This window comes from Pan paniscus, chromosome 19 (genome assembly GCF_029289425.2).
Source record: "Pan paniscus chromosome 19, NHGRI_mPanPan1-v2.0_pri, whole genome shotgun sequence".
Lineage (NCBI taxonomy): Eukaryota > Metazoa > Chordata > Mammalia > Primates > Hominidae > Pan > Pan paniscus.
In genome coordinates this window covers 29,022,395-29,048,609 of record NC_073268.2, presented here as the reverse complement: position 1 = coordinate 29,048,609, position 26,215 = coordinate 29,022,395, and the positions used below count along the sequence as shown (strand labels likewise).

Here is a 26,215-nt window from a genome sequence, read left to right as displayed (position 1 = left end):
GTGCTTTAGTCTATGTATCCCTAATCCATTAGCTCTGTTCCCTTAAAATCTATTAGGATCACTGACTTGCTCTAAATGGAAACTTTTAAGTTAAGAAGTGTAACTTAAGTTTAACTTTTTTTTAAGTGTAACTTTTTAAGTTAAGAAGTGTGACTTAAGTTTAACTATTTTTAAATGTAACAAGTGTAACTTTTAAGTTAAGAAGTGTGACTTAAGTTTAACTTTTTTTTAAGTGTAACTTCAGTGTAACTTTTAAGTTAAGAAGTGTGACTTAAGTTTAACTATTTTTAAATGTAACAAGTGTAACTTTTAAGTTAAGAAGTGTGACTTAAGTTTAACTTTTTTTAAGTGTAACTTCAGTGTAACTTTTAAGTTAAGAAGTGTGACTTAAGTTTAACTTTTTTAAAAAGTGTAATTTAAGTGTAACTTTTAAGTTAAGAAGTGTGACTTAAGTTTAACTTTTTTTAAAAAGTGTAATTTATGTGTAACTTTTAAGTTAAGCAGTATGACTTAAGTTTAACTTTTTTTAAAGTGTAACTTAAGTGTAACTTTTAAGTTAAGACATGTAATTTAAGTTTAACTATTTTTAATGTAACTTAAGTGTAACTTTTAAGTTAAGAAGTATGACTTAAGTTTAACTTTTTTAAAAGTGGAATTTAAGTGTAACTTTTAAGTTAAGAAGTGTGACTTAAGTTTAACTCTTAAGTGTAACTTAAGTGTAACTTTTAAGTTAAGTTAAGAAGTGTAACTTAAGAAGTGTAGGTTTTCCGAGTGGCATAGAGACAATTGAGAATAAAGTCCATCATAGGTAGTAATTGCTATACTAGAAAAGGAATGTAAAGGGGGTCAGAATATTCCTGTCCACAGCTGGACCAATATCATGCAGATACTCAGCTAAGGTTGTGGATACCACCTGTGTCCATATAAATTCCTGATCACATGTAAACAATGTTAACATTAGAGCCCCAAACCATTTGGACAGTTGGGGTTGAATCCTTTAGTTCTTTGTCCATGTTTTCTCTTAGCTCTTTGAAGATACTTAAGACAGTGCCTGTTTTTTATTTTATTAATTTATAAATAAAATCCTATATATTGATCATGTACAATGTGTTTTTTTGAAACTTGTATATATTGTGGAATGGCTATGTTGAGCCAACTACCATATGCATTACTTCACATACTTATCATTTTTTGTGGTGAACATTGCTACTATTTTAGCAACTTTCAAGAATACAGGCCCAGCACAGTGGCTCATGCCTATAATCCAAGCAGTTTGGGAGACTGAGGTGGGAGGATCACTTGAAGCCAAGAGTTCAAGACCAGCCTAGACAACAAAACAAAACCACATCTCTACAGAAAAGTAAAATAAAATAAGAATTGGCTTGGCACAGTGGTTTGCGCCTATGGTCCCAGCTACTTAAAAGGCTGAGGTGGGAGGATCACTTGAATCCAGGAGTCCAAGGCTGCAGTAAGCAATGATCATGGCACTGCACTCTAGCTTGGGCAACAGAGAAAGACCCTGTCTCCAAATAAATAAATACATAATAAAGAATACAACATATTGTTAACTATAGTAATCATATTGTACAATAGAGCTCTTGAACTTATTCCTCCTATCTAACTGACATTTTGTAACCTTTAACCAACATTTCCCCAAACCCCATCTTCCCCCAGTAACCACTATTCTACTCTATACTTCTATGAGTTTAACTTTGATAGATTCTACAAATAAGTGAAATCATGCAGTATTTGTCTGTCTCTACTTGGCTTATTTCACTTAACATAAAGTCCTCCAGATTCATCCATGTTATCAAAAATGACAAGATTTCCTTCTTTTTCTTAAGGCTAACTAGTATTTTATTATCTATATGTACCACTTTTTCTTTATCCATTCATCTGTTGGTGAACACTTAGGTTGCTTCCATATCTTGCCTATTGTGAATAATGCTGCAATAGACATGAGAGTACAGATATCTCTTTGATAGACTGATTTCATTCCCTCTGGATATTTATCCAGGGGTGAGGTTGCTGAATCATATGGTGGTTCTTTTTCTTTTCTTTTTTTTTTTTTCTTTTTTTTTTTCAGAAACCTCCATACTATTTTCCATAATGGCTAAGCTAGTTTAAATTCCTACCAATAGTGTGCAATGGTTCTCTTTTCTCTACACCATCTCTTTTTATCTCTTGTCTTTTTTATAATAGCCATTTTAACATGTGTGAGGTGATTTCTCATTGTGGTTTTAATTTGCATTTTCCTGATGATTAGTAATGTTGAGCATTATTTCATATATCTGTTGTCCATTAGAATGTCTTCTCTTGAGAAATGTCTATTCAGATCCTTTGCCCATTTTTTAATCTGTTTTTTTTTCTTACTATTGAGTTGTTTGGGTTTCTTATATATTTTGGATATTAATCTCTTATCAGATGTATGATTTACAAATGTTTTCTTTTATTCTGTAGCCTATTCTTTTACTCTGTTGATTTTTTCCTTTACTGTGCAGAAGCTTTTTGGTTTGATGTAATCCCATTTGTCTACATTTGCTTTCATTGCCTGTCCGCCATTGGGATGACATCCAAAACATCACTGCCCAGGCCAATGTCTTGGATCTTTTTCATATATTTTCTTCTAGCAGTTTTATAATTTCAGCTCTTACATCTAAGTCTTTAATCCATGTTGAGTTGATTTTTGTATTTGGTGTGAGATGAGGGTCTAACTTCATTTTCTGCATGTGGATATCAAGAACGTTATTTTAAAATCTTTGTCTAATATGTCTGATGTCTGGCCTTCCTCAGAGATGTGTTCTGCCAATTTACTTTCTTCTTTTGAATAGGTCATATTTTTCTGTTGTGTGTATGCTTTATGAATTTTTGTTGGAAATTGGACATTTGAAAAAACAGCGATCTCTCACAGTCTTTGCAGACAAATGCTATGGCAAGGCAAACCTTCAATGATGGGCTAAGTATACTCTGATCTTAGGGATCAGCTCAAGGAAAAAGCTTAAGGTCTTCTCAGGTCTTTTCTGAGCATTTATCCTGCCTGGATTGAGCGGGGCTTTCTTGATTCCTCTACATACATGCCTGCTTTTGAATGTCTTAATTTCCCAAAGAATCTCACCCCAGCTCATCTTCTGAGCCTTAGATGGTTATTCTATGTCTCTAGCTATAATCTCTTGCCTAAGACATCTGGGGGTCTATAGTCTTCTTGCAGCTTTCCTGAGCAGTGGCTGTCACTTCTCCTCACCTGAGATCTGAGTTAGGGGACACAGAAATGAATCCTTCAGGCAGTCCCCAGACAGGTTACAACATTGAAAATAAGTTTTACTATGCCCCACCAATTCCAGGGAGGAAACTAGGAGCAGTGATGCTGCCTCCTCAAGACTAAGACCTTGCCATGCAGGGCAAAAACTTGGGCAAGGGTGAGTAAAAACACCATGAAATTTCCTACAGTTTTGAATGCTGCTTTTCCTTGATTGGGCATTCATTTAGTTGCAACAGATCTTTGTTGTTAGTTCAGCCAGTTTTGGGTTGCTTTTGATGTTTCCATGGAGAAACAGAGTTGAAGCTTCCTAATCCACTATTTTTCTGACATCATTCCTGTCACCATTTCTTTATATTAAATGCAATTCGAAAATATTTTTAAGATTTTGCACCCATGATGTCCCTTTCTCCTATTCTTGTTGACAGACAATGCAATCAATAGCTTCACAAAATGAGTTGAGGATGTAAGCTGTATTTCTATTATTTCACATTTTACCCAACATGAGGACCTTTTTGCAGTGGGAGAGTTGGTCATGGTTGGCCATACTGCCCAAAACGAAAATATACTATTTGAATCTTGCTTTTCCATGTATCAATATAGTATATACAACAAGTTTTGCAAAAATAATAATTAGCTATTCTTTAAAAACCTTATTAACTGCATAATTTCATACATGGTATTAATGTACCATTATTTAACTATTACCTTACAACTGAACATTGAAGTTGCTTTCAATCATTCGATATAATTATACTAGAATCTTGACTCAGTTATTTCAATGTTTGGGTATGCTAATCACACAGTCTAATTTTCATTGAGTCTAAGAGTGCCCTGGCAAAGCACTTCAATTATATATACAGATACGGTTCAGATATATACAAAGATGGTTAAATCGAGTATGGGAGGCCAGAACATGTAGACAGAAAAGAAGCCAGATTTCAGGATATAAGAAATGGAACCTTGAAGGGGAAAAATTATGTAAGAGAAGAAAGAGTCTGAATCTGTGGAAATAAAGGTTCACGGTGAAACATAAGGTTATATTTGAACTTGTGCCTTAGGTACATAATTAAGCTGAAATTATGTAAGTATATAGAGTGTGTATATGTACACACAGAGAGAGACAGAAGTTTGTAAAAGTTAAATTACTGTACCAAGTGACAAAAACTTCAAAGATTTTGATATATATTATCAAATAGTTTCCCAAATAATTGTATCAGAATTATCACTAGCAAATTTATCTTAGTGGTGATTACAGCACTTTGCCCTGAACCTTTTGTGGGGGAGAGGATATGGTATGAAAGCTACTAGAAAGCATCTTAGTGGGGATTACAGAACTTTTCCCCTGTAATTTTTGGGGGTAAGAGGATGTGGTCTAAAAGCTATTAGAAAGCAGCATCTTTCCCTCAGTGTTTCCTGAAAACTCAGAGAGAACAAAGAGAGGCTGCCTTCTAAGAGATATTGGACCTAGCATTCATTCAAATAGGCTCCCTGGGCCTGGGTCCATAGAAGAAAGCATTTGCATATGACCCAGAGAGATTTCAAAAAAAAGAGAACCTAAGTGGGGAGGACCTGACTCCTGGTAGTTGAACAAGAGTGAAGCCAGGTAAGCACAATCATTGAAGTTTAAATTTAAAACTCAATAGTAGTCTCAATGTGGCATAATTATGCTAGAAAGCAGAGGAAGATGTATATCTCTGCCATGCTGAGCTTTCTCCTTAGTATTATAGCGCAATTAGTGTTCTTTAGACCCAATTTCTTCATATTTCTTGCACATGAGGCTGCCCCAAAGGCAAGTCCACCTTCCCTGTTGACCAGACAGAAGAGATTCTCCATCTCTACCCACAAAGGCTGCAGGAGAATCAGTTCCACTTCTACCCAGGCACACAGCCCCAGCCCTACAATTTTCTGGTAATGCCTCACCAAGCAGCCTCTGCTCTGCTCCCCGATTCTTTTTGCAGCCTCTCTAACTAGAGTCTTGTCCCCTTTCCTCTTAGCCCACCTTTCTGCACTGTCTACATCAGGTTGGGCTCTGTGTAAACTTTTTTGCCTAACCCACCATACACAGAAGGGGACAGAAATCACATCTCACCCTCAGATTGATTAAGGAGGGTGCTCATACCACTGAGAAACTTGGAACCCATGGGAGCTGCAGTTGAGCCACCTTATAGAGGACCCAGCGCTTGTGAACTAGCCTGGGATCCTAGCCACCCCAGTCCAACATCTGCAGCTGTGTAAAACTTTCCATAGTTGAAAATCACTGCCTTCAAGCATACATCGGGGACAAAACCCTTAAAAAATGAGCTGGGGATTGAGCTTACCAAATCCCTAGGGCCTAAAACTTACTGGCCTCCCTTAAACCTTGGGTCTAGGTTTACAGGTTAGATGTTTCCACTGAAATCCTTTATACTTTTGACTATAGGGGAAATTCTATCAGACCTGAACTCACTATTTAGGCTATGTTGTTGGCTATCTTTAATGGGAAAAGAGACGGCATTCAGATCTCCTTAGAGTTATGTCAGAACAGCAGGTTAGTAGGAACTGCCCACAGGGTGGGACAGAAGTTGTAAGAGCTACCTCCTGGGAAACAAAAATCATGCAACACTCTTTGCCCTCCTAGGATGTCACTTTGCATTTAGTTCAGGACAGCACTGCTCTCATCCTTCCCCCCTTCTAGATAATAAACCAGCAGGGCATGAGGGTGCTTGGTTTTTCTTTTAGGATCTAGCAATGCAGTTCATCAGTGCCTGGTCGCATTTCACCTAAAGAACCTATTCCCCAACTCCCTGCATGTTCAGGACTCCAGGAGAATGGATAACCCTGGGAGGTCTGGACACCCACCAAGCCTGGCCTGACCATAGAGCACTCTGCCCTCCCTGCCTCTCTAGCTCTGCTTGAACACTGCAGATCCCTGGCTCACTGGCCCCACAGCTCTTTAAATTTTCTGGTAATGCTTTAAATTTTCTGGGCTGCTCCCCAGCCCATGCAGGAGCAAAAGTTCCACCCGACCTATAGCTTCCAAGTCCACCATTCTGAAGTCCTCAACAGCCTGCAGTTTATTAGAAGTTGCTACAGAGACAGGAAAGTGTTACCGGTGGAGGGTGTCCTGCTCACTGAAACATTCTGTTTGCAGGAGAAAAACAAAAACTTGGTCTGTTCTAGGATCTATGTGTTTCCTTAAAGTCTTAGAATGAGCAACTCCATTTTGGTTTGGTTTGGTCGGTTGGGGCCATGAGCTCAGTCCAAAACACTGGCCTTTCACAATTTTGTTTTTTAAAATTCCCCCTTTTTGTTCAGGTTCTCACTTAGGTGAGAGTGTAACCAAAACGTAAGGCCTTAGCGCCGCTCTCAGTTACCATCATTTTGGGTTTCCAGTCTCAGCACACCATCCATAGGTTACCGTGTCCTCATGGTCGCATATTTGTTTCACTTCTCATCATTCCAGTTGAAGAGAGACCATTTGACATTCTAGAGATGGCTGCATGCAAACATCGAAAACCTTTGAGAGAATACAGTGCACCAGGGAGCCTATTATTATGATGACTATTGCGAGGATAATACCAAGAGTTTAGAGGATGCTCCTTGCCCAGGGTTCCCATAAACCAAACCAGTTAAAATTAAATAGATCAAATAATGAACTAAATAAAGAATCTACCAACTTAAGTAAACAATCTCCTCATTAATCCCCTACAACTGAATCTCTTAATCTTCATTTAATGTATTTCTCCATAGACTCTAAGTGCCAGCAGCTGCACAGATACTTCTCTGTTCAGCCAATTCTATCATAACTTTCACAAAAGAATTTAAAGTCTGTTGTGTAACTATGGCCTTTACAGTAGATGTTCTGAGAACATCTATCCTATGGGTTCTAGGTTGTGAAGGGGTTGATTGTTCTCAGTGAACCATAAAAAGCTTTCTTTACCTGGTGAAAATACACTGTAGCATAATCATGGGAAAAGCTTTTATACAACAAGAAAACACGCATTGAAAGTGACACTGAATAAAATCCCTTTGTAAATGTTTAAATGGCCCATCGGGTAGCCAAATGTACCTGAAGCTTTGATTGTCTTCCCAGGAATATGGATTTGAGAAACCAAACATTGGTTATAAACAACTTTAGCAATTTATAAGTCAGCGGTTTCCATGGCAGTTTGATTTTTAAAGGTCAAACTTCCTCGCACTTCAAAGAACGCTGAGGCCAAACAGCACCAAAGGAGAACATCACACTTTAACCCGACACAACCCTGCTTAGAACAGCAGCACAAGAGCCTGCATACATGCAACTCCATCCCACTTTACCATTCAACAGCAAACTCCAGATTCCAAACAATATTGAGGCCAAACACTACTGCAACTGGAAGAGAAAATTCTAAGGAGGGCTTAGTACTAGGCCTAAGAACCTCTACCAAAGGAACCCCCTTGGAGAGGCTGAGGTCCAGAGGATCCTCCAGAGCATCCCCCTTTAGGGTCCAATCTTAGAGCGTCAGACGTCTCTGACCTTAGGTGGTCACCAGTGCCACTTTACATGTTTTCCCTCCAGAGGCGATGGCCTACTGTGAGCTTTCCTTTTGTCTCTGGATGAAGGCCTTGACTTCTAGCATCCTTATAATTTGATAAGGCCATGCTTTCCCATGGTTCCCATTCCACTAGAGTGATAGTCATGAACTTTAATGATATGAAATGGAGGCTAGGTGGGTTTCTTTTATCCTTAGCCAGTAGAGTAGGGGAAGGGAAGAATTTAACATAAGGAAAGAAGGTTTAAGTCACCTGAAACACGTGTGAGTTCGCCCTGGAGAAGCTGCGTCACACATAGGGATCAGGGACCACAACCAGAAAAGACAGAAAAGAGCCCTTCCCGCTTCTGGGCAGGGCAACTATCCCCATTCACTCCTTGGCCTTCAAGGCAGCACTGGAGAGTAGCCCCCGGCCAGAAACCTGCAGTCGCCTCCGTGTCTAGGCGCTACCCACCAAGGATCCCACGTTGGAAAGGAAAAGAGAAAGAGAGAGATTTACCTGTATGGAGCAGAAAGGAAAAGGGAAAGGAGAAAAATAAATCCCAGACTTTGGGCTTACCTCCTGGTTGGCTTGCCAAAATATGTTACCAGTGAAGAGTGTCCAGGTTCTTGGCGTGTTGAACAAAGAACTGGACAAACACACAAACAAAGCAAGGAAAGAATGAAGCAACAAAAGCAGAGATTTATTGAAAACGAAAGTGCACTCCACAGGGTGGGAGCAGGCCCGAGGATAGCGGCTCAAGAGCCCGGTTTCAGAATTTTCTGGGGTTTAAGTACCCTCTAAAGTTTTCCCACTGGTTACTTGGTGTGCACACAATGTAAATGAAATAGGAGCCCGAGATCAGTCTGAATGGTTGCAGAAAGCGATCAACGGGAGGCTGAAGTGAAGTTACAAAGTTATGCCCTATGAAAACTTCTGATTGGACGCAGAAAGCGAAGTTACAAAGTTACATTCCTATGCACATGAAGACTTGGCCCTGGAGACCAGTCTGATTGGTTGCGGGAGGGGACCAATCAGAGGTATTTTCAGTTTTTCATCTGCCATGTAGAAAAGGAGGGGCTACAAAGGAAGTTTGTGGAAAGTTGGGATTTTCCTCCAGACCCTTATTCTCCTGCTTCAGAAGGGAGAGAAAGCAGACCGGGATGGGGGTGCGGGGATCTTCCCGGGAGTGGTGGGGTTGTGTTACCAGTGCCCCACCTCCTCCCGAGCCAGCAGACTCCCCAGAAATGAAAAACTAAGGCTGGAAGGTTTAGCGATGGAGCAGGACCAACTTACCAGCTCGCGGTGCTCCCTAGAAGCTGGATTCTTCGCAGGTGCGAGCACACCCCAGATGCCAGCGTGGACCCTTGAGCAACTGAAAGTTAAAAACCCACGAGAACAGCTCTGAGTGATCTCTAGGGAGCTCTCGTTTCATTTTCACCCATGTGTATTTTCTAAGACAAAAAGAAAAAAGGTAATTTAAAGAAAACAAAGAACAAAGGAACTTGGCGAGGCCCAGGCTACAGTCCGCGGGCTCACTCTCCACAGAGTAAAAAGAACGCGAATCCTTTTCTGTTTTCCGGCCCTCCCCATCCTGGGCTGCGGCTCCACACTTCCCCAGCGTGGCCTGCATTTCTATTGGGCAGTTGGCGCTCCGGAAGTGTCCGCACTCTTTATTATCGACTCTGCGCCTTTGGGCAATTGTCACTATTTTGGTTCATCAAAATTGAAGAAATACCAGGCATTCTTACCATGCCCCTAAAGGGGTGACTCAACCTTTCCAGCTGTACTCGCATTCCCAGAGCAGCACTGCTGCCCCATTGCTTAAAAGCACGGTTGCCCCCAGGAACCAGGCCAGGGCAGCTGTGGATGGACAGGAGAGGACAAAGGTGCAAGGAGCGGATTGCTCCAGGACAGACAGATTCAAATACCTACCCCTGGCAGTGTAGGGAGCATCTTGGGGCCATTTGGGAGATTCCTTTATTGGGATGCTCCAAAGGCTAGTCTGGCCGGATACAGTCCTCCTGCCACTTTGCTTTCCTTTAGCCCCCTTATTATGGTAATTATGGTAATACATGTTTTTCCTGCTAACTTGTCTAAGAATTGGTGTCTCAGTACATAGCTTTTGAAATGCACACAGGCCACAATGACTCATCACAGGGGAATGTGCAAGTCTGAGTTGCTCCTTCGCAAGCTCCACCTACCCCACTCTGGACTGCATTAACTGCCTACTGCCTATTCTAAAATCTTAAGGTACCTAGGAAGAGTACCTATTCACATTAAATAACGTATACATTGAAAGCACATAGCTGCGCTTTTCTTCTTCTCATCTGATACAGACGCCAGCTCTATGGATACAGTCTCACCGAAGTTAAAAAACTATTCTTCAGTCATTGGCTTAGAAAATGCTAGTGCCGGCTGGGAGCAGTGGCTCATGCCCATAATTCCAGGACTTTGGGAGGCCGAGGTGGGTGGATCACCTGAAGTCAAGAGTTCGAGACCAGCCCAGCCAACATAGTGAAACCCCCGTCTCTACTAAAAATACAAAAAAAATTAGCTGGGCGTGGTGGCAGACCCCTGTAATCCCAGCTACTAGGGAGGAAGAGGCAGAAGAATCAGTTGAACCTGGGAAGCGGAGGTTGCAGTGTGCTGAGATCATGCCACTGCACTGCAGCCTGGGCAACAAGAGCAAAACTCTGTCTCGGGGGAAAAAAAGGAAAGAAGAAAGAATGAAAGAAAGAAAGAAAGAGAGAGAGAGAGGAAGGAAGGAAGGAAGGAAGGAAGGAAGGAAGAAAGGAAGGAAGGAAGGAAGGAAGGAAGGAAGGAAGGAAGGAAGGGAGAGAAGAGAGAAAGAGGAAGGGAGGGAGGGAAAGAAAGAAGAGGGAGGGAAAGAAAGAAGAGAGAGAGAAAGAAAGAAAAAGAAAGAAAGAAAGAAAGAGAAAGAAACAAAGAAAAAAAGCTAGCGCAGGCCGGGTGTGGTGGCTCACGTCTATAATCCCAGCACTTTGGGAGGCCGAAGTGGGTGGATTGCCTGAGCTCAGGAGTTGGAGACCAGCCAGGGCAATATGGATGTTGAACTTTATCAAAAGCTTTTTTCTCTATTCAGATGATCGTGTGATTTTTCTCTTTTGAACTCTTAATCTGTGGTGAATTACACTGATTAATTTTTTTTTCTTGGAGACAGGGTCTCAAACTGGCACCCAGGCTAGAGTGCGGTGATGCAGTCACAGCTCAGTGCAGACTCAGACTTCTGGCCTGAAGGATCTTTCCTCCTTCAGCCTCCAGAAAGTCTGGGATTACAGGAGTGAGCCACCTCACTGGGCCTGATGATTGATTTTTTAACGCCAACATCAACGTTGAATTCCTGACTTGAACCACCTTGGTCGTGGTGTATTATCACTTTTACAAATTGTTGGATTTTGTTTGCTAAAATTTTGTTTAGAATTTTTCATGTAGATATTTGAGTGATAATTGAGTGACCTGCAATTTTCCTTTCATACTTTACCTATCAGACTTGTTATCAAGATTATGCCAGCCTCATGAAATTAGTTAGGAACTGTTTCCTCTTTCTAGGAAAGCATTTGAGTAAGACTGAAATTCTCTAGGACTGAAATTCTCTCCTCCTTAAACTTGCTTGTTAGAACCTGCTGTGACAATGGTTACAGAATTTCTGCTTTGATCCACGAGTTAAACACTTTTTTAATTCCAAAAGATATGAACATTTTTCTAGTTACCGTTTTATTACTAGTTTATAATGTATTTGCATGTGGGGTCAAAGAATGTGATCAGTATCAGTTCTCTGAACTCTTTGAATAATTACTTTTTAATTAGAAAAAAATCTCAAATATTATGCGTTCAGAAGCAAAAACACCCCCCCTCCACACACACACACACACAATTTATTAATTACAAAAAGCAAATTGTAACCGCACAGTAGGGAAACCTGGCAGACGCCACTTTATCCAAATGATCAGAGTTAACATCATCAGGAATGGAACTAATCACTATCAAGTGCCTTCTAATACCATGAACTGAGAACCGTAACAGCCCTTCTATGGAATTCATGCCAAAAATGCATAACCTGAATCTAATCATGAGAACACATGAAATGACCCAAAATCAGATACTCTGCAAAATAATAGGCCAGTCCTCTTCAACAGTGTCAAAGATATGACAAAGACAGATTAACGTCTCCAGATTAAATGAGACTTAAAAGAAAGGAAAGCTCAATACAATGCAAGATCTTAGATCAAATCCTGGACCAGAACTTTTTCTCTTTTGAGAAAAAAACATAAAGACACTTGAGGCACAACTGATATAATTCAATAAAGTCTATAGATTAGATAATAGTATCAGGGTTAATTTACTGATTTTGATGATGGTACTATAAATGTCCTTTTAGGAAACACCCACTGAAGTATTTAGAGGTAAATGAGAACCCTGTCCGCTACTTATTTTTGAATCTCAGGAAGAAAAATGGTAGAAGGAGGCACAGGGACAAGGCGAGAGAAGGCCATCAGGATCATCTGTGGTCAAAGGACTCTGGGCACACTGACATTTAATAACTAATTTTAAACTTTTGATTGTTTTATTATTATTTTGTTAGACATGGGGTCTTATTCTGTTGCCCAGGCTAGGATTCAGTGACACGATTATCGCTAACTACAGCCTTGAACTCCTGGAATCAAGCGATCCTCTCGCCTCGGCCTCTGGAATAGCTAGGACTGCAGGAGCACACCACCACACCCAGATAATTTTTTGTTGTCTTCTCGAGGGGGGGGTCATGCTATGCTGCCCAGGCTGGCCTCATATGATCCTCCCACCTCAGCCTCCTGCTAATATATAATTTAAATATCTGTCTTTCACTATGCTCAAGGCTTTACTAAGTTTTGTTAGAAGTAGGGCCAGGTGTTGACTGTTAATTCGTGCAACAAAAGATGTGACCGCTTTCCATGCTTGAGATTCAGAGCAGAAGAAGTTTAGGAAAGTCATTATGTCAAGCCAACTAGAAACTAGCAGAGACCTTGGTACAGCACTCCATAGCAAGAAGTGGCAGGAGACTACAAGGACAGATCTGTGAGCATTCCTGGAATTCTCAGAAATCTTAATGGAAATAAGCTAGGTTTAAAAAAATTTTAAAAAGGAGGGCACTAAGTGGGGTATACAGGAACTTTCTGTACTATGCTTGCAACTTTTCTATATGTCTGAACTAAAAAAAAGGCTAATTTAAATTTTCAAAACATTTTGTTTCATTTTACAATGGCTGGATAGATTTTCAGATCTTTAATGAAGCAGGTCCTATATGACTAGAGCCAAATTACAGAGATAGGCAGGTACCCATCAAAACCCAATTAAGCCTGACACAGTGGCTCATGCCTGTAATCCCAGCAATGGGAGGCTGAGGCAAGAGGATCACTTGAGCCCAGGAGTTCAGGGCTATAGTGAACTATGATCACACCACTACCCTCCAGCCTGGGAAACATAGTGAGACCTTTTCTCTTAAAAAAAAAAAAAAAAAAAATTTAAAGTTAATCTTGCTTAACCTTTTACTGGCTCATTTTTGGCTGTATCATGGAGTTGCTGGCCTCAGTCTTCTCCTTTTCCTCCATTTAATCATTTATTTTACAGAACCTTTTTTTTCAGTTTAATGAAACACAAACTCTCAATTTTTTATTTAAAACAGAAATGCAATAAATATATAAGCTAAACATTTCCTCATCATATGGAAAAAGAAGAAAGCATCAGTAATCCTCTTTGGTCTAAACAAAAATTCATAAATATTTATATATTTTAAAATATGATACTGTTTCAAATATTACTAGGGCAATAAATCATATAGAGAGATTCAACCAGTCAGAATTAGACTTTTAAAGAATTACTGTCAAAGGCTGAAATAACTCCAAAGACCAGGGAGTTTACTAAGAACATTTACAAAGATAGCTTTTTGGTGCTGAGCTGTATCTCATTTAATGCAGCCAGAAAGAAAGAAGAAACATTTTTCTCCTTATTTTGCTGATCTGTCAGATTTTGCTCAAGTTAGAAGAGCCTACAATTTCAAGGCTAGACAACTGGAATTCCATGAGTTAACACAAATAGGGGAAAGACTGGCAGAAAAGTTCAAAACTTACAATATGGAGGGAAATCAGCCAAATAGGATTACTTATAAATGGAATATTGGGCATGTGGTTTCTTAATTTTCATTAGTTATGCAAATATTTTATTGTTAGTATTTAGATTCGTGTTTTAGAATGTTTTGTAGAGACTGAAAAGCAAATAAGTAATTGCATTAGCATTGTTAAGTATCAGTGTTTTTAGTTTGACGTATGATCATACAGCTGTGGTCTCAGGCTGCAATAACAAAACACTAGAGACTGGATGGCTGAACCAACAGAAATGTATTTCTCACAGTCTGGGGACTGGAAGTCGAAGACATAGGTGCCAGCAGGGGGGGGGGGTTCATTGTGAGGCTTCTCCTCTTGGCTTGTAGGTGGCTGCCATCTCTCTGTGTGCTCCCATGCCCTCTTGTTTGTGTGCACAGGGAGGAAGGGAACAAGCTCTCTGGGGTCTCTCCCTATAAGGACACCAGTCTTAGCAGATCAGATTCTCCACTGTGACTTCGTGTAACCTTAATTACTTCCTTAGCAGCCCCAGCTCCACAGTGAAGGTTGGGGCTTCAACATGGGAATTTAGGGGTGAGGATGGGACACAAACATTCAGTCCATAACAATGGCCCACCAAACTATGAAAGCAAATAGAAAAAAAAATCACAGTTCAAGAATGACATAAAACTTAAGTAGGTATGCTATAGAGTAATGCATACAGCTACGCTGAGATGTTACAATGTAACAACATAAACTCACTGCATTTTTTTTCTTCTTCTTCTTCTTTTTGAGACAGTCTCACTCTGTTGCCCAGGCTGGAGTACAGTGACATGATCTCAGCTCACTGCAACCTCTGCCTCCAGGATTCAAGTGATTCTCATGCTTCAGCCTCCCAAGTAGCTGGGATACAGGCATGCACCACCATGCCCTGCTAATTTTTGTATTTTTAGTAGAGATGGGGTTTCTCCATGTTGGCCAGGCTGGTCTTGAACTCCTGACCTCAGGTGATCCACCTGCCTCAGCCTCCCAAACAGCTGGGATTACAGGTGTGAGCCACCGTGCCTGGCCAACGCTCATTGATTTTTAAAGAAAATCTTTCCCGTTTGTTCACCGTACATCTGATACACACTTTCAGAACCAGATTTGGGTTTCTAATATTAACTTCTACTGAAAGCCAGCATTTTCTCTTGGCCTATAATTTCTCTGTAAAGGTACCATTAATGTTCACTATTACAGTTAAGCCTTGGTCTGGGCTATTCTGATAACAAACTCTGGAGATCACAATTTTAAGGATTAAATAATCATAACAATATTGTTTGTTCTGCCAAAATGATTAATCTGACAGTGACTGAATTATCTTGGGAATCTCCCAAGCCCTAAATGAATACAGCAAAGATAAATTCAGGAAACAATTGCTTCTCCTGTGGCCTGTAAGCTCCTAACATGCTTCTGCAGAAAACAATTCTGGACAAATTTTTTAAAGCAACAAACTACATGAAGTCACATAAAAGAGAACTCGAGAACTCCAGCCTTGGAAGAAAGGCCACAGGCTGAGTTTCTTATTTTTATGGCTTTTACCCAGAGAGCAAGACACAGGTCTGCATTGTGCAGGACAGCTAAAGTTCCTTTAGAAAACCACCATCTTTCTGGCTGCAAGAGTCAGGGGTCAGAATGGGGGGCAGCCACCGCTGCTGAAAAGAGTTGGGGGAGGAACCCCTGAAAGGAGAGCCAGAAATGGGGGAGCTCCAAACTCTTTGTGTCAGCTCCGTCCAAATCTCTAACTGACTTGTGAACTAAAAAGAAAGGTTTCTACCATCAGCAGACTGTCACCCATAGACATTTACATAGTATTTTGGTTTGGAGTTCTTCCTAATAGTCACTTCACAGAAAAATATATAGGTGCTGTTTTGCCCTGGAAGCCAGACAGATCAGAATATTGGGTAAGATAGCTGGGTCAGCTGTCCTTGGATGGATCCCAAACACTATGCTCCTTTCCAGGCCTGAGAATCGCCGGACACTGTCCAACACAATGTGCTCACCCAACATATCACATGCATCACTGAGCTGCACCACCATTTTTTTCTTCCTCATTGCTTTCAAGAGCTTAGACTGATACTGCTCCACTTCTGTCGCGGTGCTGACAAGCACAGCAACATCCTTTGGAGAATAGCCCCTTTCAAAGAAGCACCTGCAGGTGTCTGCCACATAGGTCGCTATTTGCTCCAAAGTAAAGTTTTTAATAATCTTTGTGTTGCCTGGAACACCTGGAACCCATTTAGCTTCACTGAGAATTGCCAGATACTCATGGGGGATATTAGTTGGAGGATTTTCTATAATTAGTTGCATTTCTTGTTGTATGTACTCGGCTATTTCATCTGCATTGCGAACTACTCTGGTGAGCTCTTCTCTTGGATACTGTGCTGAGAGAGGGGGAAGGCCACTGTGACCCAAGTGACTGGTCTGAAAGTAGTCCAGAAAGATCCAGAGAACTCCTGGACAATCCTTTTCTCTCTGAGTGATGGTTTTTGCCTTCCTATACCAGTCCCCATCTTCAGTACGGAAATTCTGAGCTTCGTCAATGACGATGTGTTGAATGTGTTCAAAGTTTTCTCTTAGGAAAGTTTTCCGGGTCTCTGCTCGGCAGATATTTCTATCACTGTAAAAATTAAAAGAATACACTCAGGTTTTCTCTAAGAAAACAAGGGGAGAAAATGATTGTATCATGTTCCTCCGAGCACAGTACATTACCACAGATCATTTTACCACTCAATTCTCAAGGAAGAAGGTGACTTAGCAGAAAAAATTAAACCCAGATTAAATAAAACTTAAAGACGTAAGATCCAACTGCTTACCTGATAAAGTTCCTCAGAGGCTGGTTTTCACAAACGTAGAGAATTCTGTGTGCCTCACAGTGAAACACATTCCTGATCTTCTCCATGATCTTCATGGCCATGATGGTCTTCCCTGAGCCAGGTAAGCCGTGGACAAACAACTCTCTGTTCTTGCGGAGGCTTCTGGAGAATATCTCATACTGCTGGGCTGTGAGCAGATTTAAAACTTCACAGCCGAGCTGGTCACTCAAGAGAGACCTGAAGCCGAGTAAGACAATCACGAGGGACTGCAGCAGGGCTTCCATGTGCTGGGTGCCTGCAAGGCTATAGGACGCGGGGTAATCCATCGGAGACACTGCAGCCTCCAAGGCCTCTGCGCTGCTCTCAGGACTCAGGCAGAGGACCTTGGCCTTCACACACACCTTCCCGGTGTAGCCCCCCATGTTCACTAGCTTCTGCTTCAAAGTAAAGGCGGTGCGAGTGCAGTAGTCCTGGCCCTCTGCATCCTGCTCCCTGAGAATGGTGTAGAGAATGGGGGTGCTGTTCTGTGCTATCAGCAGAGCATCACAGATGACTCCTGGCTTCTCCTGCAAGTTCAGGTCCACAGCCCAGCTTCTAGAGAGGATCACAATTCCCTGGGAGAAAGGTCGCATTTGCTTGTGTATTAACTCCTTTAGTCCTTCATGCTGTAAAGACAGCTCCTTCCAGAGGGACTCTGGAGTACATTCCAAATGTCCTGGTGGAACTAGACAGGAAGAAAATAGAAAGATGTTTTCACTGTGTTTATGTGATTTTGTATGAATCACATGTTACGTTTAAAAGAGAGAGGAAAGCCCCCAAAGAACTGTACAATTTAACAGAAATTCCTTCTGGTGCATCTCTGGTTTTTTGTTTGTTTGTTTGTCTGTCTGTTTTTGAGACGGAGTCTTGCTCTGTCGCCCAGGCTGGAGTACAGTGGTGCGATCTTGGCTCACTGCAAGCTCTGCCTCCCAGGTTCAGGCCATTCTCCTGCCTCAGCCTCCCAAGTAGCTGGGACTACAGGCTCCCACCACCACGCCCGGCTATTTTTTTGTATTTTTAGTAGAGACAGGGTTTGCCCATGTTGGCCAGGATGGTCTCGATCTCCTGACCTCATGATCTGCCCGCCTCGGCCTCCCAAAGTGCTGGGATTACAGGCATGAGCCACCACGCCTCGCCTGGTGCATATCTCTTTAACCCACAACCTACAAATCTGGTAAAATGAATGATGTCACCCTTCTATGTATCTCATGGACAGTGGAGCATGTCAACTGAAATGTAATTTACTGAGCCTGAGAAAGTGAAAGCCATGTATTCAATTACTCTTGCACCTTGGATTCTTAATGTGGAATGTTTAAAAACTTTTCTGATAAGCTAATGACTATAAAGCTCTCAGGTAAGTAAAGAAACTATTTGGTGGTAAACAGACCTAAGGAAGGCCTAATATATGAATTACCTTGCCCTTGATAAATGTTTGGACATACGTAGGATATTTGTGTATCATATTCTTTTGTCAAATCTCATACTTAATATGTTCAATGCATGAAGTTAAGCCATTTCCCTCCTTGAGAAATCTAGGTTTCATTTTGTAAGTAGGAACTCCGAGAAAAAAACCTTGCTAAAAAATGTTTGGGCAGCAGGGAGAGGGGTTACATAACATTGTCTATGGGCTTGAATTATTATTTGGTGCCACCTCTGAAGCATTAGCGAGTCGTTCCCTCTAGCCTCTTCCAAAGAGAAATTATTTGTGGTTTTTCTATATTCTTATATTCTACCAGGTGAATGTTTTTATTCCTTTTAGACATAATTCCTCCATCCTTGAAAAGTAGACCAGAAGTGGCTAGTTATTCCATTGTTCCCCTTGTAGTTGTACTAGATCACTGGTTTCCAAACCCAGCAGGGCATCAGAATAATTTGGGAAGCTTGCCCAAATGCATATGGCTAGGCCTTTCCCCTGGAAATTAAGCGTTCATAAGTTCTTGGTGTGGGCCTGGAGATCTGCATGTTTAACTACCTCCTATGGCATTTCTAATAATCAGCCAGATGTGGCAACCAATGGGCCAGATGATTTCTAAAGGCACCTGAAACTCATCCCCAAGAGGCTTGTGGCATTGTCACTGTATACACCTGGATCTGCAGGACACAATCTTTCATGGATTTGTTTTCCACGAAATGTATTAAACGACTTCCCTCTCTCCTGATGTAAAAACTGGCAGTTAGTACCTGGAAATAAATGTTGTTGTAGATCAGCTTTGTGTTCCAGACCTTTCTTAGAATACACTGGTCTGCAAAGTGAAGGACTGTCAGATAGACTCAACTGAGACTCAAAGGCCTCAGCAAAGTCTGGAGGAAACTCTGAAAGAAAGAACATTTTAATTTACACTATATGATTTCATGTCTCGCTATTGGAATAGGCTGTACAAGGCTGTGTCTAAATTTCATCTAACATGGTACAAGTCAGGCCACAAAGTCAGATGCTTTACCCTTTCTTGACTCTATGTCCAGGTTCCCAAAGACTCATCATTAAAAGCCCTTTTTCTGATCCTTGAATGGTGTTTCCCCATGCAATATAATGCCCCCTCTTCCATGTTTGAATAGTTCTTTGCTTGAATTGCAGTGAAAAAAAACTCTCTTTAAGTTATAATCATCAGGTTTTTATATCCCTGTGCACGCACCTCCACTAACCTCAACTTAAACGAACCTCAACCAACACTAGCTCTTGTCTCCCAGAGTTGATTTTATGCTAATCTGAGGTACAAGCTAATCACTATTATGAGGCTCCAACAGATTCCAATTCAATGGTTTTATTAAAGGAACCAATTTCCAAGGTTTTTCCTTTGCTTCTTCTTTTGTGGGAAATCACCATTCACAAAATATCTCATTTTGGCTTTTTCTCACCCAATAAAACTTCCCATCTATGAAAAGCATGGAGATTTAGAGAAAGTAAATTTCAGTGGGTGTGAGAAGGTCAAGCTTAGAGAATAAAGAAGGAAGTGGTATTGGGGAAGAGGTAGAAAGGTCAGGAAGGGAGAATCTGGTTCCCTCTTACCTGGATCTGCGTCCATCATTTTCTCTACCCATTCCTCAGTTGTCAAGGGGCGGATGTACTTCTCCCTCACCATCCATGACTTGGGAGCTTCCGAGAACACCACACAACAGAATGCCTTCACTTTAATCACACAGAGATAGCCATACAACTCTTTCCCACAAAACACTTCTACGATTTTGGTGCTGTACTCTACCCGAGGTTTTGAAGAGCAAAAATGGACAATGGGCAACTTAGAAATTGCTCTTGCAATTACATTTTTCAAAGAGTCAGGGTCAACCTGTTCTTTGGCACATCCCAGGACTTTCCTATTCTAATCATCCACTCCAATAAAAAGATAGCCTCCCTCAGTGTTTGCAAATGCAGAGATGTACTCTGGAATTATATTTTCTACATATTGTTGGATGTGTTTTGTAGAGAACTGTTTAAACTCCATGGATGGAGACTCAGGAAAAGATAGGATTTCACCATATTCAATAGTGTCAGTTTGGAAAACTTCATATGCAGGATTTGACTCAGATATGTTCTGGTATACAGCTTTCATAATTTTACTAGGTGGAGACCCTTCATTAATCAGAATATATTTGGACTGTCTTTCCTTGGTCTTCAGGAAATCGAATGCCTGTCTTGAATTCATGCGAAGCACAGAGGTGCCAGATCTACAGTATAATGAAGAACTAAGGCTGCAAATGCGGGAATTGAAAGAACCATCTTTAAGGAAAGGATCACCACTCCAAGATTTAACAAAAATATAAAAACACCTTCCGTGTTGCTTAGTCTCAAAGAAAACCTGCAAATATGGATACTGAATAAGCTTTCTCAAGGATTCTTCTAAATCCAGTCCCATCTCTGTGGGACGCTCATCCCTGTTGGCCATTTCCATCTGAATCACTCCTCCTCCTGAGTTTAATAAAGCACACGCAGCCCGTATAACTCTCGCCCTCTCTTGGTCTCTCTGAGTTTTCTGCAGCTTTTTTCTGTTTTCTTCTCCCAGAGTCACTTCTCCGACATCGATGACCAGGTCTGGGTAAGATGGATACACACCCAGGGAGCAGTGATTTGCCTCCATGTTGAACTTGCACCTTAAAGTATTAGAATATTTGTTTCATTTTTGATTAAAAAATTGTTACAGGCCTGCAATTCATTTATTAGAAAATATTTAAAACGTGTCTAATATGTGCTGGGATAAGACAATAGCAAGAAAGACAGGTATAGTCTCTTTAGGAGCTGACTGGCTGGCAGGGAAGGGAACTAATGAAATTAGCCTTTACCATCATCTGTGACATGGGCTCTAAGAGGGAAAACACATTGAATAGGGTATCTGAACGAATCTGGAGACCATGGTTCCATAAGACTTCCAGGAGTAGGCTCCATTTAGGCCAAGACTTAAAGGATGCACTAGAACTGGCCAGGTGAAATCATTAGCATTGAAACACAGAGGTAGTGGATCAGCTGAGGGGCATGTGTACCATGGCATGAGAACATCTAGGTTTGGAACAGATTCTCCATGAACATCAACTTTAGAAGATAAGTAAAAGAAGACCACATTGAAAAGGAGACTGTAGAAAGGTCTGAGCATGAAAAATCAAAGAAGTAAGAGAAAAATCAAGGGTATTTGGTATTAACAAAGCCTGGAACAAAGTCACCTGCCAAGGTTTTAAGATGTCTAATACTGCTGACAGATACAGCTAGGTAATGACTGGAAAGTGTTACTAAACCTAAGTTTAGTAAAATCAAGGTTAACTGTGACTTTGAAAAATGCTCTTCAGACACCTGGGAAATGGGCATCAGGAGGCAATAAACCAAGGGATAAGGTCTTGGAGAACAGAGTCAATGAAGATGGCTTGAATTCCAGTTCTGTCATTTAGTACTGTTATATTAGTCTAGATATTTACTCTTTCTAACTCTATTTTCTTACTATAAAACATGGTGCAGCCACCTGTGACTGTTATTATGAAGATTAACTCAGATAGTTTACAACAAGCCTTTAAAACTATGCTTTGGTTCACAGGTGTTCAGTAAAGGAACCTATATTAATTGACATTATTTTACAATGGGTTGAGGAATGAATGAGAGGTAAGGAAATAGCATCATCAAGTGTACACCTGCTGTCTTCTTACACCAAAATCAGTCCTGAAGTACCTGTAGGCAGAAACATGTTTAGAGAGAGGCAGCAGAGTTCAGAGGTCAAGATTCAGAAATAAAGGCTGGGACATTCACAATCTTACCAGTTTGCCTAATTTAGACCCTTGCCTAGAAATTTCTACCGTCAGGATTCTGTCTTGCATTCCGAGATCACTGAAACATCTTTGTCAAGTTACCTGTAAAATATTCTTTTTGATATATGGGGACTTCAAAGTTAAATCTTTTCTCTTTACCCCCATGAACTTTATTGTTAAAGCCTAGATAAGCTGATAGTTTTTCATTGGTAACTGTATTCAAATGGCAACCCCACCCATATCTTTTGCAGGCAGAAAAGTCTTAGGGAGCTCTATCCCAGCTCTTCCTTTGGGTATAAAGGTATTATAATCAGTGCTACTTGCAGATTCTTTGTAAGGTAGAGATATTGTTTCCTAAATAAAATTGAAACCCTAAATAAAACGGAACTATTCAATAACAAATTGAGAATTCAGGTGAAAAAAATCAGGAAGCTTACCAATATATTTAACAAAAGCAATTGATTCTGTTGTATTTACAGAATAACTTTGCTAGAATCCCTTTCTTAATGTAACCAGACTTCCCACCAGCACAGTGAATGCCCACCGCCTGCTGTCTTCTTCCACCAAAATCAGTCCTGAAGGACCTGTATGCAGAAACATGTAGAGAGAGGCAGTAGAGTTCAGGGGTCAAGATTCAGACTTCTTTGAACCCCCCCTACACATGCATGGGAATAATTAGAGATAATTCTTGCCCTTGCTTCTCTGTGGAAATTGATGGAAACAGTTTCGCCTCCTACACAGGTATACTGTAGGTAAAATCACAACAACACAAATCCTCCCATCCACTCCCAAGCCCCCCACCCCACTGAGGAAAACTGGTGGGGACTGGCTAGTCTCAGGCAGAAACAGAAGGAAACAGCTGCGACAGAGTCTCCCTCTTGGGAAAACAAAACACGGAGCTCTTTGTCCTTCTCAGATAGCAGCTCTGTATTTTACAGACGTTGGGAGGGAGACATTTTTCTCATTTCTCCCCTTTCTAGATTGCAGGGTAATCAGGATAATGGGTACAGGGTAATGGCAATTCTAATTCTGTTTTGTTGTTTTGTTTTGTTTTGTTTTTGTTTTGATACAATGTCTTCCCGTGTTGTCCAGGCTGGAGTGCAGTGGCGCCATCACAGTCTCAGGCGATTTTTGCCTCAGCCTCCGGAGAAGCTGGAACCACAGGTGCGCGCCACCAGGCCCGGTTAATTTATTATTAATAATAATAATCATATTATTATTATTATTATTATTATTCATAGCGATAGGGTCTCCCTACATTGCCCAGGCTGGTCTCGAAATCCTGGGCTCAAGTAATCCTCCCACTTGGCCTTTCAAAGTGCTGAAGCTACAGGCATGAGCCACCACACCCGGCCTAATTCTGCTTTTTAACTCTTAGATTAAGAACAATCATTTACAGTGGTTAGTGAGTCAATGCCAAGAACCCTGAAACAAGAGTCCCAACCTTCGCAACGGGGGAAGCCTCCAGGACGCACTTGGCTCTGCCTGTTTGTTCCGCCCCCGCGGAAACCGCTGCTCGCTGGGCAGGGGCTTTCTGTTTTGCAGCCGGAACAGGAACACAGATACGCCCGCCAAGCCGCCGGCGACACCTTCCAACCCCTTTAGCTCTCCGCACCGTCCCTCCCCACCGCCCCGCCTCCACCCGCGCCGCGATCAAGTCCTCATAGGCTTTTAGGGAATTTGCTCAGCAAACTAGCTGAACCCCAAAGGCAGGGGAGAAGCACACAAATACCCCGACTCCACCGGCTGGCCAGAGCTGGGGGGCGGGTGTTGCTCTCCTAGCTTGCTCCGCATCCGAGTCAACGCCAGTCCAGGGTGGTGCCGGACTAGACCCTAGGGCGTGGGTACAAACGGGAGCTCCGCAGTCCCCGTAGGAGCAGGGACCCTCTCTTACCTCTCAAGCTCCAGCGCGTCAAGCTCCAGGACACTCCGCGTTTCCCTGGAGGCGCCAAGGTCAGGTTCTTATAACCAATGGTTGGCGCCTACCTGGGCAGGTCCCACACAGGGGATGAACGAACCAATGGGTCCCAGGCAGGGCATGGACGCGCCAATGGGAGTGTCTACAAAGCCCGGGAACACTTTGCCACGCTGTCTAGAAGGCCTGGCGGGAGGCTCGCGCCTATGAAATCCCAGCACTTTGGGAGGCCTAAGCGGGTTCATCGCTTGAGCCAAGAAGTTCGAGACCAGCCTGGACAGCACAGTGGGACCCCCGTCTCTACAACAACAACAACAAAATTACTCAGGCTTAGTGGCGCGCGCCTGTATACTCAAATGTAGTCTCAGATGCCCGGGAGGCTGAAGCTGGAGGATCACTTGAGCCCGAGGAAGTCGAGGGTAAAGTGAGTCGAGATCGCACCACTGCAACTCCAGCTTGGGCGACAGAGTGAGAGCCTGTACCCCCTACAAAAAAAAAAAAAAAAAAAAAAAATTGTCTGGAAGCGCCAAGTTTTCTGATTGCTTTCGGGTGGTTCTTAGTTCTTTCTTACTCCCCTTCCGCCCCCCCTCTGTCCCTATCTCTCTCTCCTTTCCTGGAGCCTGCGGTCCCGCCTTCCCCGGACCCCTCCTCTGAGGGTCCAGCCAAGCTCTCGCCCGAGCTTTCCCCTTCCACCGCACTGAAATTGCCCATACCCCAACTTGGGCTTCTCTCCCCACTGCCTGCCCCAGAAAGTGGGCCTTGAGACCAGGGAACCCCAGGTCAAAATGCGACGGATGCTCGGATCGGGCGGCACTCGGTTCCTGGCTGGATTTGTGGCTCCGCAGACCCCGCGCCAGAGTGGGATGTGGCGGCGGCCGGTGCGCTGTGCTCAGTCAACCCCTTGGAGAGGAGGACTACGAAACCCATATACTCGGACAGAACCCTGGCAGGTGTTAAAGGCTGCGGCAGAGCAGAAAAGCAGAACCCTGGCTGGTTTTCTTGTAACACGAGCAGTGTGACGGTTACCGGGGTTGACCAAGCACCGCGCATCGGCCAAGTTCTCACTGATGCGGACTGGCCCAAGGGTGGGAGCGGCGGTTAACACCGGGGTGATTAATATACACTCCAGTGGAGGCTAAAGTGAGAAAATAAAACGTACTCCAATACCATCCCCCCTCCGCCCCAGAGATTACCACCGACCACTATTAACACCCTATTGTATATATCTTTACGGATCATACATATATATTACACAAACGTATATGTAATACTTTTTTATTAATACAAAGTCACACTGTATGTACTACTCTTAATCTGCTTTTTTCAATGACTTCCACCTTTCCATTTCAATAAATCTTCATATAATCATATTCCAGTTTTTCCATTTTTCTTTAAAATGCGGTTTATAGATTGTGCAAACCTGTACTGAATCCAGAACTATACATCTGTAAAGCGCTGGGGAAAAAAAAGGCTGTCAATCTAGAATTCTATAACCACCAAAAACAAAACAAGTCCTCCAAAATGGAGGCAAAATAACGACGTATTCAGACCAAAAAAAAAAAAAAAAAAAATTTTAGGAAATTTGTCACCAGCAGATCTTTACAAAAACTATTAACTTTTTTTTGTTTTTTTGTTTGTTTGTTTGTTTCTCAGACGGAGTCTCGCTCTTGTTGCCCAGGCTGGAGTGCAATGGCGCGATCTCAGCTCACTGCAACCTCCGCCTCCCAGGTTCAAGCGATTCGCCTTCCTCAGCCTCCCGAGTAGCTAGGATTACAGGCGCCCGCTACCAGGCCCTGCTAATTTTTGCCTTTTTAGTAGAGACGGGGATTCACCATGTTGGCCAGGCTGATCTCAAACTCCTGACCTCAGGTGATCCACCCGCCTCGACCTCCCAAAGTGCTAGAATTACAGGCATGAGCCACTGCGCCCGGCCTAACAAAGTTCTTCATATTGAAGGAAAATGACACCAGAATGAAACTCAGATCTACACAAAAGAATGAGGAGCATGGAAGATAATAAACGCGTAGGTAACTATAAAAGATTCTCTTTTTCATTGTTAAAAATTATTCATAAAATAATTGATCTTTAAAGAAAAACTATGTATTGTGGTGCTTATAACAATGAAGACATGAAAATTGTGATAATTGCAACCCAAAGGAAGGAAGGGGAAAATGAGTGTGTATTGTTTTAAGGTTCTTATATCACACATGAAGTCATATACTATGATTTAACTGTATTAAGTTGAAGGTGCATATTGTAAGCCCTAGAGCTACCACTAAAAAAAGGGAACAAAATCATATAGACTATAAGTCAACAAAGGAGTTTTCCTTGTGAC

General features: G+C 41.9%; 2 protein-coding genes across 3 annotated transcripts in view; both read right to left on the bottom strand.

The window, feature by feature from the left end:
* Window positions 1-9,325, bottom strand: part of SLFN12 (schlafen family member 12) — a 29,452-nt gene extending 20,127 nt beyond the window's left edge. Inside the window, exons 1-2 of one of the 2 annotated variants that reach the window (XM_055101110.2) lie at window positions 9,047-9,325; window positions 8,330-8,399 (exon numbers count right to left, since the gene is read on the bottom strand). The gene's annotated coding sequence lies outside the window, so the exon portion shown is untranslated. Of the gene's footprint in view, window positions 1-8,329; window positions 8,666-9,046 lie in introns of those variants that run through there. The other variant, XM_014342061.4, reaches the window with a different exon arrangement.
* Window positions 9,326-11,641: 2,316 nt separating this feature from the next.
* On the bottom strand, window positions 11,642-22,497 carry SLFN13 (schlafen family member 13). Its single transcript, XM_055101108.2, is given in 5 exon segments — window positions 11,642-16,507; window positions 16,704-17,427; window positions 18,924-19,055; window positions 19,750-20,828; window positions 22,403-22,497. Coding segments are annotated over 4 exon segments (2,697 nt in total). The 5' UTR covers window positions 20,816-20,828; window positions 22,403-22,497; the 3' UTR covers window positions 11,642-15,732.
* Window positions 22,498-26,215: the final 3,718 nt, after the last annotated feature.